The 12,534-nt window shown below is 33.6% G+C and overlaps 1 protein-coding gene across 1 annotated transcript; it reads right to left on the reverse strand.

The window, feature by feature from the left end:
* Nucleotides 1-3,757: 3,757 nt before the first annotated feature.
* LOC112800962 (eukaryotic translation initiation factor 2 subunit gamma) lies at nucleotides 3,758-8,944 on the reverse strand. The gene is made up of 9 exons (XM_025843427.3): nucleotides 8,714-8,944; nucleotides 7,247-7,416; nucleotides 7,032-7,093; nucleotides 6,437-6,549; nucleotides 6,249-6,351; nucleotides 5,794-6,021; nucleotides 5,477-5,695; nucleotides 4,704-4,964; nucleotides 3,758-4,365 (listed from the first exon to the last, which is right to left on the reverse strand). The coding sequence occupies exons 2-9, from the start codon at nucleotides 7,350-7,352 to the stop codon at nucleotides 4,054-4,056; spliced, it is 1,404 nt and encodes a 467-aa protein (XP_025699212.1). The 5' UTR covers nucleotides 7,353-7,416; nucleotides 8,714-8,944; the 3' UTR covers nucleotides 3,758-4,053.
* Between the last annotated feature and the right edge of the window lie 3,590 nt (nucleotides 8,945-12,534).

Raw genomic sequence — 12,534 nt, forward strand, 5'->3', positions numbered from 1 at the left:
ATTCAACATATAAATTATTAAGATTAAATTTATATAAATTATCAGAAAGTATGTCAGATCCAATCATATAGTTGTGTTTAAACAAACTAAAACAACTATTACCGAAATTAAAAGAGTATCCAACAACATCAAGTTGGTTAAACTAAATTCCTAGAAATACTTGGTACATAAAAAGTATCTAGTAAATATAAATGGAGTCGAGTGTCAAGCGATAAGTCCTAACAGTTTCTACTGGAGCTTTATATTTATTTTCCATGTAGACAAATTTTTCATTTGACCTTATGGTTTGGGTGATAAAGAATCCCTGCATCGGTTTAGAAGTATGAGTTGTACCTCCAGACTCAATCCACCATGTATTACGAGAAACTTCAATTAAGTTTGATTCAATACATACATAAGCATAATTAAGCTTATTATCTTTATTTCAAACCCATCCTTCCTCTTTGGACAATTATTTTGGAAGTGTTCAGGTTTCTTGCAGAAATGACACTTGATTGTCATCTAGATTTTGGAAGAGGACTTAGTAGGTTAATGGCCCTTTTTTTCCTTTCCATGCTTCTTTTCAACTTTCTTCCCAACTTCTTGATGGTTCAGGTAATGGATGGAATGATTTCTTTAATTCTTAAGTCTGATTTCCTTTTGAAATAACATGTTATACAACTCATGCACGTTCCATTTGTTCTTCATAGTATTATAGTTCATTTGGAAAGGACAACACTCAGACAGTAATGAGTTCAAAATGAACTGCACAAGAAAATTTTCATCCACCTTTATTCCCAAGGACTTAAGTCTTACTTCAATATTTGTCATTTCAATGACATTCTCATGCATAGTACGAGAACCATCAAATTTCATGATGATCAAAGTATCCATTAATATCCCAGCCAGAGACTTATCAGCAGTTTGAAAGCGCTCTTCCACAAGTTTCACAAATTATTTAGCATTATCAGTCTTGGAAAGAGCTTACTTGATGCTGTTTGCTATGCTCATCTATATAAAGATAAGACTAAGTTTGTTTAACTTTTTTCAAGCTTTATAATGAGCTTTTTCTTTATTGTTGGTGAAATTGGACTTGTTCATATCAATAAAAAAATTTAACCCATTGAATATTGGAACGGATGTAGCATACAAATGCAATATGACAAGAAGAATTATTGCTGCAATTAATACATACTTAATATTAACACTTTGAGTTATAAGATAACATATTAATCATATTCAAAGAGCATTCTTAGAAACATTTAAAGTATATTAATATTCTTCTTTCGATGATATATCAATATACAAGAACACAATGATGCTAATAAATGTATCTTTATTTAGCAAAGATACATGCACCAACTAAAAATATTTAAATTCTTTGGATATTTAAATACTAGTACTAGTATACATATATGCTTACAATTATGTTCATTAATTATAAGATCAATTAATCAACTTTTGGGTGATCTTTAAATGTCTTGTAACAATAAATTTCAATTAACATATAAATAATTAGAGTGAATATCCAATCCGGCTTTCGAAGGACTATGAAATCTCTAAACAAAAAAGTACTCTTTTCGACTCTTGATATTTAATTTCGTGAGACTAATTAGCCCATTTGTCAATGATCTCTCTTTAAAACATACTTATGTGACACATTAATCACTAATATATCTTTCATTTAATTTTTATAAATAAAAATAATTTAAAAATTACTAATATTTCTTAGTTTTACACAGTAAATTTAGTTAATGCATTTAAAAAAAGTAATACAAAAATAAAAATAAAAAACTAAACGGCCTTGATAATTATTCTTAAAAGACAACGAGACTCCCAACAAAAAAAAATTTGTTAATCCTAGTTGATTCTCAATGGATAAATCAACAATTTAACATGTCATGTACGCTTATTCCATTCATGCAGATAAAAAATATTAATAAAGGGACTAATCAGTCTTATAAAAGTAAAGATCAGGGGTTGAAAAGGATTTTTTTTTTTTTGGTTGAGCGCTTCATTGCCTTTCGAGATAATTGTCAGGGACCCGTTTAGAGTTTTTTCTCAAATAATTATCATTTAACATCTATTTTATATGTAATTGACATAAAATTATAAACATGAAATTAACCAAAACTTTTAAATTTGACCACTTTGGTAATTAATAAATTTCAAAATTTCTGTAAAAAATTTTCTTTTATTGTTACGAAAATAAGGGACAAAAATCATATCGAATATACATTCATTTACTAAATATATGATTACTAAAGAAAGTTGTTTTGGCCTAGCCCACTAATGACCCGGGTCGGACACGAATAGACGACTCGACGGGTCCTTTGATCAGAACCAGGGAGTGACTTATGTGTCACTTTCCGCCTTTCTACGTGACTTGCAGAAGCTTTCAGGCAGGTGGGCCTACCTACTTAGGGCCCACCCAAGTACAGATTATAAAAGGGAAGGGACCTACCCCTCCCTTCAAGTATGTCACCTATTCTAACCCTAATCGTCACTTTTTTATACGGATACTGACTTGAGTGTCGGAGTCCTTGCAAGTAGCCCCACCACATCGCCTTTCTATGGATCCAGCACGCAACCCCTCCTGACCCGCAACCCGCGTCGAGGTCCCAACCCTTTGGAACCTCTTCTCCAGCACCAGTTTGTCCCGATCCGAGCAGACGAACAAAAGCAAAATCTAATCTTCATAATGGTCAATTATGTATGCAAACAGGGTATGCAAGCATAATATTAAACTAATATGCCATGCCTTGACCATTTAATTCATATAACATTCATCATGTATATGTGCAAACGTTGTAATCTATTATAATCATATAAATATCTTGCAATAAACAATTATGCACGAAAACATGTAAACTGAAAATATAGTTACAAATTCCTATAACTACAGATTTCAAGCAACATTAATTTTGCAGTAAAAATTTTATTTTTTATGGACAATCCCAAATTTCATAACCCAGAAGCTCTAATACCCCATATAAATTTAATATATATTTTTTAGGGTACATCATAAAATAATCATTCATATAACAAAGGATTTTGAAATTCATGATTATTACAAATAAAAATGAGAGGAGTTATTAACTTTGATATATGTGATAATAGCATTAGAAAGAATTTACTTTGTCTATTTCTTTGCATTCTTAATTCTTTCTTCAATTAAGTTATTAATGGTGAGTAAAAAAAATTTCATTGGTAAAAAGAGAAAATTAAATTCTGATTTTCTTTTCATAAAAATTAACTTTCATTAAGTTGGTTACATTTTTTAAATAACCATACAATTTTTTATTTTATTATTTAATTAAATATTTATTAAACCAATAAAATAAGATACATCACACACATGAGACATAATATAATATAATTTCTTACATGTGTGTGCTATTAGCTAACTCAGATCTGATTTTACCTTTTTGATGAAATGTGTTTTACTTTTCAAAGGATAATTAACATTTTATCATATAAATAATTACACATCCTATAAATACCTATCTATATAGAACTTTTATCTTCCTTCCACTTTTTCAAGTTCAATTGCACGCTAAACTAAACGTCTTAAATTCATCCTCTTATCAAAACTCGAAACGGGGTTGACTGCCCTAGTTATTCTATCATTGCATGTCCAAAAAGAATTGTCTCCTAGATAAGAAGATAACTATCGTTTAGAAAATAAAGTGCTCGAGGTACATCATTATTAGCTTTCAAGCCAACCACCAACGTCTGATCCTAAGTGTATCATATATTAAAAGGCCGGCCAATTATATGGTATAAAAATGATCAAATCATTCTAATTAATCACGGAACTATTTCATGTTTCTCCGTCCATTATCCAATAGTCTTAGACTCAACCAGAAAATGAGATACAACTTCAATAATAGGTACAAGACAAGAGAGAACAAAAAAATGCAGAAAGAAACAAAAATTGACAATCCAATTCTTTTCCACCTCCAAAAAAAAAAAATGGTTCCTAACAAGTGTATTCCTCGCACATATCTAAATTCCTCTCAAGCTTTTATAACAAGGTGTGTCTAGTAACCTGTCTCTTGTACACATGTCGTCTCACTTCAACTCAGTTGGGGCGGCAGGGACGTCAAGAGTGATTCCGGCTTGGATTTGACCCCACCCGATTAGACGCCAATGCTTCTCAACACGTCGGCTAAGTGCGATCTTCTCACCCTTGTTAGTGCACACAGGGGAGGTAAGTTGCAACTTCGCCAGATCATTCTTCACGGCAACAACTCTCGCACCCGTCGACATTGATCCTATGTTCAACATTAGCATCTCTGCTTTAGCCAGCTTAGATACCTTTCCCTGTCTCTCTGAGCCCTTGGTCCGAACACCGAGAAGCCGTCGAAGCAAGAAGAAATTTACCTGCAAAACCATAAAGCAAAAGGAATTCCATCATAAGCAAGTACTTTCTGGCACAGCTAGAGAACTGATTGACTGATTGTGATCCTTCAAGAGTCATGACATCAACCTTTAACGCAAGCAAGGTAGAAATACATAAAAATCTAGTTAGTTTTTAATGTTTTGACTTTAGAGCAGTTCACATCTTGACAACACCTAATGCAAAGCAAGAGGAAAGCGAAAATACAAAGATAAGCTAGACAACTCCATTGAATTGCAGAGCTTAGCAAGCTGATTCAACAACCTAAATTTCATGGAGCGCATGCATAAACTGAAAAGTAGTAGTAGATACAGTCACCTACCTCAAGTTCAACAAAGACCTCCGGCAGTGATCCAACCTCTCCTAGAACTTGCCCGACCAACCTGTCAGCACGGGTCAAAGTGGGATCCATTGTTGTTCCAACACCAATTAAACCTCCTGGCACAGCAAATTGAAGCTCATTTTGCTCGGCAAATAATGAAACTATTCTAGAGTATATGGGTGTGCATCTGATATTTCCACTCTCATCTTTCACAACTATCCCAGGTCGAACTTCAATGAATTGGTTGACCCTCAAAACACCCTGCAGGAATAAATTTTCAGACATGTTCAGCAAGATTGTCATGGTATGCTATGAAGCATGCACAATTTAGCTTCCGTGTCCACATGTCAACATATTTCAAACACAACACTAATCCAAGATTTTGTTTGACCCGTGTCTTTCATGTCCAACTGTCTTAATAAAAAACAAAAAATGTTTTGCCGGACACGCATGGACACCCAAATATCATCATATGTTGGCATGTCCAACTTTATTCTTGACCTATATTCTTGAATCTTGAAATGCATTTAGAAATAGTATAGATTATTGTTTATTAAAAAAGTTAACTTTAATGCTTTATAGAATTTAGAAAAAAACATTAAAAACATTTTTTAACAATTAGTTTGTACTTTGATATCAATAAATATCAAGATATTACTACAATTTATCTAAGAAGACACCGCGTGTCTCGTGTCATGTCATGTCTCGTGTCGTGATTCATACGGTATATGCTAGCATTCATGTACAGTATTGGAATATTTTCCAAGACTTACCCTCAGGATACTTCCACCAGCTACACCTCCTTTTATTTCGTCAACCTCAAACCCAGGTTTATTAACGTCAAATGACCGAATAACAATCATATTGGGTGGCGAAGTAAAATTCCTTTCTGGGATTGGGATCTTTTTCACAATATACTCACACACAACATCAATATTATACTTCAGTTGTGCTGAAATAGGTACCACTGGTGCACTATCAGCTACAGTTCCCTATATCAGGCCAGTAAACCACCAAAAGACAGGGGAGTACATTAGTTATTGAAGAGAGAATAACTTGTATAGCATAAACCTTTTCATAGAAAACTTACTTCAATGAACTTTTTAATTGTATCATGCTGATTCATTGCCACATTCTCTTGAATCAGATCAACCTTGTTCTGAAGAATTATTATGTGCTGTAGACGCATAATTTCCACAGCAGCTAAATGTTCAGAGGTTTGTGGTTGCGGGCAACTCTCATTAGCAGCTATGAGTAGTAAAGCTCCATCCATGATTGCAGCTCCATTAAGCATTGTGGCCATAAGAATATCATGTCCCTACAGAAATTGGAGAAGTAATATTGAACTCAACATGATGATTGACCGTTAGCTGGCAATACAACGTGCCTTGAAAAAAGATAGCCCAACCAACATGAATATTGAAATTCCAGACAGCGTCGTAATATTAGGAAGGGAGAAAAAAAATAAAATTATTGCAGAAACAGCACTGAATAAAATTATTGCAGAAACAGCACTGAATAGCAAATTAAAGTTTAGAACTTTACTGGGCAATCCACAAAAGAAACATGTCTCAGCAACTTCATCTTGGAGTTTTCAAACCCTGGTACATCACACATTGGACTATCTTCCTTTCCACTTCCATAAGCCCTTTAAAAGAAAACAGATCATGCCACTAGTCCCAAAAGACCTTGATAAATGATAATATAAGAACAACTGCAAAATAACTACCTACTTGTAGCACATAGGCCTTGGACACCTATCATCTTCACACTTATATATCTTTGCATTTGCATAGCCAAGCTTGATTGTGATGTTTCTCTCCAACTCATTTTTAAAACGCACGGTCTAGACATTCATAGGAAACCACAGCAGTTAACACTTCATATATCCAAGGCTCAAGGGAAGCCTATAAAACCATTGACAAACTAAAACTGAAAATGTAACAAAAAAAAAAAAGATTAAAAAAGGTATTTTTAAAAATTTAAATGAAATATAAGTCGTCAAACCAGTTACTAAATCGCTCTAAGAATTGAAAGCTGTTCAGAAGGGCATCCAGAAAACTTGGCTCAAGTGAGTAAATATAACTGGATAATTTATCATATATGACAAATGAAAATCCAATGATTATGGGTTAGGGGAAGCCGACTTTATAGTTCTATACAAACATGTTTCACAAGGATATAAATACATGCCGATGTAAATCGTGCAAAACATCTGTTCTAAGCAAAAATCCTTACAATTCATGAGATTATGACAATGAGTTACCTTCTTCCCCAAAAAAAAAAAAAAGAAAAATCAAGAGAGAAATATTAAAAGCCAAGGAATACCTGAACACCTGATATTGCTTTCACAACAGTTGATTTGCCATGTGCCACATGCCCTATGGTGCCTGTCAGCAGACAATCCATCAGCATTAACAGCATCAATATGAAAGCAGCACATAATTTTTTATTTAATGATAAAGTATTCTAAATTCAAATATGGCTGTAGACTGTAGTGGATTTCACATTACTGGAACCAAAGATTTGAGAAAAACTGTTACCAATATTAATTGTAGCCTGCCGAGATATGACTTCCGGAGAAAGTGGATGCAATTTTGTCACGTCCAACTTACTCAGGTCCTGTTCCATCAAACCCTTCCTCGACATCTTGGCTTTTTCGATGGAAACTTCAGTTAAGTGAATAACTTGACAATATTTGATGCTGAAATATCTGCATGCATCACAGAACAAGAAATCTGCCTTAGAATATTCACAATTTTCTGTTTAATACCATACATGAGTATATGACACACAAATCATCTATGGAGCCCATCAATTAATGCTAAATACAGATTCATTATTTCTCTGAAAATGGAAAAAAAACCCTACAATTTCCGAAAATAACTTTTTGTAAGCTGTACATAAACCTTTCAGAAATTAGGAACTCTGTAAATATACTCAATTACTCATAAACCAACAAATTTTAAAAGTTTGCACAAATGGCTAGGTACTTGGATAACTCTACAACTAATTAATCAATGGGGACATCGATAGCAGAAAGGTTTAAATTGAGAGTGGTGGTGATGTTGAATCGACTACCAGATATCCACAAAAGCTGCTAATAAAATCTTTTCAAACTCAAGGATTATCAATGTACTATCTCCAATCATAATTACAGTTTCCAACAACAATTCCAAAACTCAACACAATTGTTTTTGGGGGGGGGGGGGGGGGGGGGGAGAGAAAAAATAAAAGCCAATAATTGATTTTATATTTTGGTGAAACCATCATGCGAACTGCCAAGCATGAGGTGTGGCTTTAAAAAGTGCTACCGATGCACACATAATAGAAGAAAGATATAATAGTATAATACATTAAAATGTTAGGTAAGAATCTTTTGGCCAAATTACTTAGCAACTGGTAAAACCCTTTACAATATACAAACATTGATCCTATTCTTACAAGAAACAACACATATTAACTCTCCACCGCTATCCCTTATCTAGTTCCTTATTGATAACTTTTGGGTACCAATTAAGTCGCAACATTTTCTTACTTATCTCTTCAGCACGATAACACCACTCTAAGCGGAGTGTAAAAAGAAAAAGAGAAAGAAAAAGAGAGGATTAAAATAATATAAAATAAAATAAAATAGAATAAAAAAGAAATGGCAATTGCTAGCTATTACAAGAAGATTCGAATGTGTCATGATCCTCTCCAAAAAAACTATATACATGGGAAAAGAAGAAATGATAAGTAAATTCTCCAAAGAACAAATTAAGCTCTTCAAGATTCTTAACAATCCATACATCCAAATCCCGAACGATCAAGGTTTATTGCAGCTGCTCCAAAAAGCCGCAAGTTCAAAAGTAATCAAATCAAACACTCCCACTAAACGAATAACTCAAACACCGAATTACATAACCAAAAGCACAAGTGATGGCACACCGATACCCCTCAACAGAGAGAGAGAGAGAGAGAGAGAGAGAGAGAGAGAGAGAGAAATATATATTATATATATATAATACCTGGAAGGAGCTAAAGCGCAGAATGGATTCAGTAGTTGCTCCGCCGGTGAATACGACGGATAACAGCAACCCAACAACGAAGTATGCGGCGGAGTCAGTAGTGAGTGAGGAGTGAAGATTGAAGCTGGGGTAAGGACTAAGGAGTGCAGTGAGGGGTGTATAGCGGCTTATGGCTTTGGTAGAAGGTGACAACTTACGAGAATTAACTAACCCTAGTTGGGGATGAAAATTGGGAAATGATTTTTTTCTAAAACACTATTAGGTAGCGTTTGGTGGAGAGACAGAGACAGAAAGACTGAGACTGAGAAACAGAGACTGAGAGATAGGGATTGAAACAAATCTCAGTATTCTGTTTGGTGCAAAATGGGAGACAGGAATTGAAACAAGAATGAAACTCTAATTTAATTTGCACAAAGGGTAAAATTGGAATTAATTAATTGAAATGAAAGTATTTAAGGTATAAAATGTTATTAAAGTTTCAGTTTCCATCTCTAAAAATTTTAGTCCTCTGTGTCCCTATTTTTTGGAGGTACTGAAATACTGAAATTTTAGAGACAGAGACAGAAATTTTAGTACTAGTCTCTGAACTAACAAACACAATACTGAGTCTCAGTCTCTCAGTCTCTGTCTCAGTACCTGAAAACAAACGCTACCTTATATATTATTACTTTTACAATTAAAATATATTATAAAATAGTCTTTTAATATTATTAAAATTAAAATCTTTCTTTTTAAAATAAAAAAGTCTCCTTCGACTAATTTATTTTAATATTAGATGGTATCATGCACAACACTAGTCTCCTCTTAATTTTATATATAGATTATATGTAAATTTTAATTTAATCTTTTTAAAATTTATTTTAATTTTATTTTATTATATAAATATTTTTGGTCTTTTTTAAATATTTTATCTAACTCGGTCTCTAATTATTATAATACATTTGTGTATTTTTTATCTATTAATATATATAATATAATAAAAGAATAGTAGTAAGTCTAACGCTTGACAAATATATAAACTAATTGATCAACAAGTATTTTTATTTAAATAGTTGACAAGTGTCTTGCTAATAAACAGAAAAGCAATTTTTTCACACAACTCTCATCTGCAAAAGATTAAAAGTAAATCTGTAAATATAAATCAGTTGCATGTTGAGCGTGTTTTTTCCTTTTTAAGATTTTAGAATTTAGTTCGGAGAGATTTTGGGGCTGTGGGTTTGTGCGGAACGGTGCTAATTGTGGTGTTACGAGCCTTACATAAATCGGCCAAGATATGGTTTCGGTTTCTCGTAACTAAAATATAATGTGTCGTGAAAACTTAGGCTAATTAACTATAAGATAGAATTGAAATGTTGTTGTTGTTGATGATTGTGATAGATTGATCTGCACAATGATTAGTGAGTTTGAGGTTGTTGTTGGTGCCATATTAGTTGTGGTGTTAGTATTGTGTTTAATAGAGATAATTGATGATGAATATGATACTGATAATGATGATGATGTATATTAAACTTGAATGGTTGGATATGATAATGATGTATATTGTTGTATATTGTATCAGATTAAATATGGAATGGTTGAGTTTGTTATCATTTGGCATGAGGAAGTTGATAGTGTTAGTGACTATATATATCTGTGTTGTTGATATAGATTATATTGTTGTTGAAAATGAATTATTGTGTGAGAGTGATTATATATGTGAAATTGGTGTCATATGGAGTAAAATTGGTGTGTTGAGGAGTGTTTGGAATTGGTTTGATATGGTTGGGTAAGTTTTAAAAAGGGTTGAAATGGAATTGTTGTGAAAATTGATGTTTAGAAATCTTTGAGAATTTTGTGAAAAGTTGATTTTTGGCCAAACTTCGATGAGGCATAACTTGGCTTCCGGAACCTCAATTTTCCTCAAATTTATTTTATATGAAAATTGGGTCCGTGAGATTTATGCCGTTTGAAGAACGAATGAAAAATATTTTAAAACAAGGTAGTTTCTGTGTAAAGCTAAAATTTTGCAGCATTCAAGATTTTTGCCAACCCTGCATAACTCGTGTACGCGAGCCTCCCAAGCGGCACGGAAGTTCGTTTCGGGCTGGCTATCCCGCGTACGCGAGAGGTGGCGTGCGTACGCGAGTAGGGAAAAACGTAGCTATGCGTATGTGTGACCGACGCGTACGCAGAATTGACGCGTACGTGGGACCTCTATTTTCAGCAAAGTAAATTTTATGTTTTAAAACCTAATTTTGATCTTCTAAACCTCTATTTTTATTCTCCAGTGTCCTAAACTTAATTTTAATTATATGGAGGGAGTTGAACATTGAGAGGGTAATAACTTGCAAGTGAAGAAAGATTGTGAAGGGATGATGTAAGTTGAAAAGTTTAGCAAAAATGCTGGTTTGTAAATAAATATGATTGTGGCCCCGGATAGTAGGTAGTGGCGATGTTCACTTGCCCCGGGTATGAGATGGGGAAGAAGAATTATGAAAAATGAGTTTAATTATGGAATTTTGAATGAATGTATGGTTGTGATACCTGGGCAGTAGCAAGGATTGTGGTTCATCCCGCTTGCTCCAGGTTAGTGTTTGAGATTTGATAATAATGATGATTGATTTAGACTGAATAAATGTATGTTTGAGATCTTGGGCAGTAGCAAGGATTGTTGTAACACCCTACTACACAGAATCTTATGCTTAAGTCATAAGATAGGGGTGGTGAGGTATTACGATCTCTAAACATAAAATACTTATATATATAATATAGTTTGAAAAAGATTTGTAGTTAGGAGCCTTTGAAGAAAAGTTTAAAACAAAGGGCGCAACGCTTATGTAAACGAAAAACTTGCGTACGAAGAAATGTAAGATATATGTATATACAACAAGAGTAGAGGATCAAGGATGCGTATAGCAAGGCTTCTGACTCGGCTCGCGAAGCTAGAACCGGCCAAAGCAAATACATACATACATACATACATATATATATATATATATATATATATATATATATATATATATATATATATATATATATATATATATAACCCAAAAGAGTAACCCTAAATATATGACAAAACACCTGTTTCTCCAAGTCAACCTCTAAGAGGGACAAAATACAAAAAAACAAGGTGGAGAATCTACATACATATATAAATATAAACAAAATACGTCCCTGAGCCCCAAGAGTTCTTCGCTTCATCCGAGCTTCTAGAATACAGAGTGGTGCTTCTCAACCTGCATCTGAAAAATAACAATATTGTATGGGATGAGAACCGGGGTTCTCAGCATGGTTAAGGTTCCCACATATATAATAAATAAGGTCCCGGGAAAGCCAGAAGCAATCCTAGAATACCGACACTTAGATTATAAATCTTAAAGAACTAAAGTTGAAACTATAAATGAGGGTAGGTCTCTAAGGTTCTAAACTTGATCAACATCTAATCAAAACCCTCAATCCTCCGTCTGCCTCCAATCCTCCAACTCCGGTGAATTTACATATACAAATAAATAGACAATGGCAAACACAAATAGAAAACAAGTAATACAAATAGTAAGTATAACAATAGCATATTAAAATCATTTAGGCAATCCCAATTAATGCACAAGCAATCAAAACACATAAATGCATATGATGCATGCCTATCCTATGGTATGATGATATCATCTGTCGGTTATATAGCCAACCCGACACGTCTTGGTAACTAACCATGGACTGAAACACCCATTGCAGAGCAAGTGGGTTTGAGCTACAATGCCTTTGCTACTACCCGCTTAACCCAGCGCCAGTGGAATAACAACTACTATGGCTACTACCCAGGCAGGTGTTTAAAAGCTCAA

Source organism: Arachis hypogaea, chromosome 5, assembly GCF_003086295.3.
Source record: "Arachis hypogaea cultivar Tifrunner chromosome 5, arahy.Tifrunner.gnm2.J5K5, whole genome shotgun sequence".
NCBI lineage: Eukaryota > Viridiplantae > Streptophyta > Magnoliopsida > Fabales > Fabaceae > Arachis > Arachis hypogaea.

Excerpts from the sequence above, each read along its gene's own strand:
- LOC112800962 (XM_025843427.3), bottom strand. The coding sequence starts at position 7,352 with ATGTCGAGGAAGGGTTTGATGGAACAGGACCTGAGTAAGTTGGACGTG. Across the intron at positions 7,094-7,246 it reads GCAGGCTACAATTAATATTG|GCACCATAGGGCATGTGGCA; the intron begins GTAACAGTTTTT and ends GTCTGCTGACAG. Across the intron at positions 6,352-6,436 it reads CCAAGGCCTATGTGCTACAA|GGCTTATGGAAGTGGAAAGG; the intron begins GTAGGTAGTTAT and ends TTTCTTTTAAAG.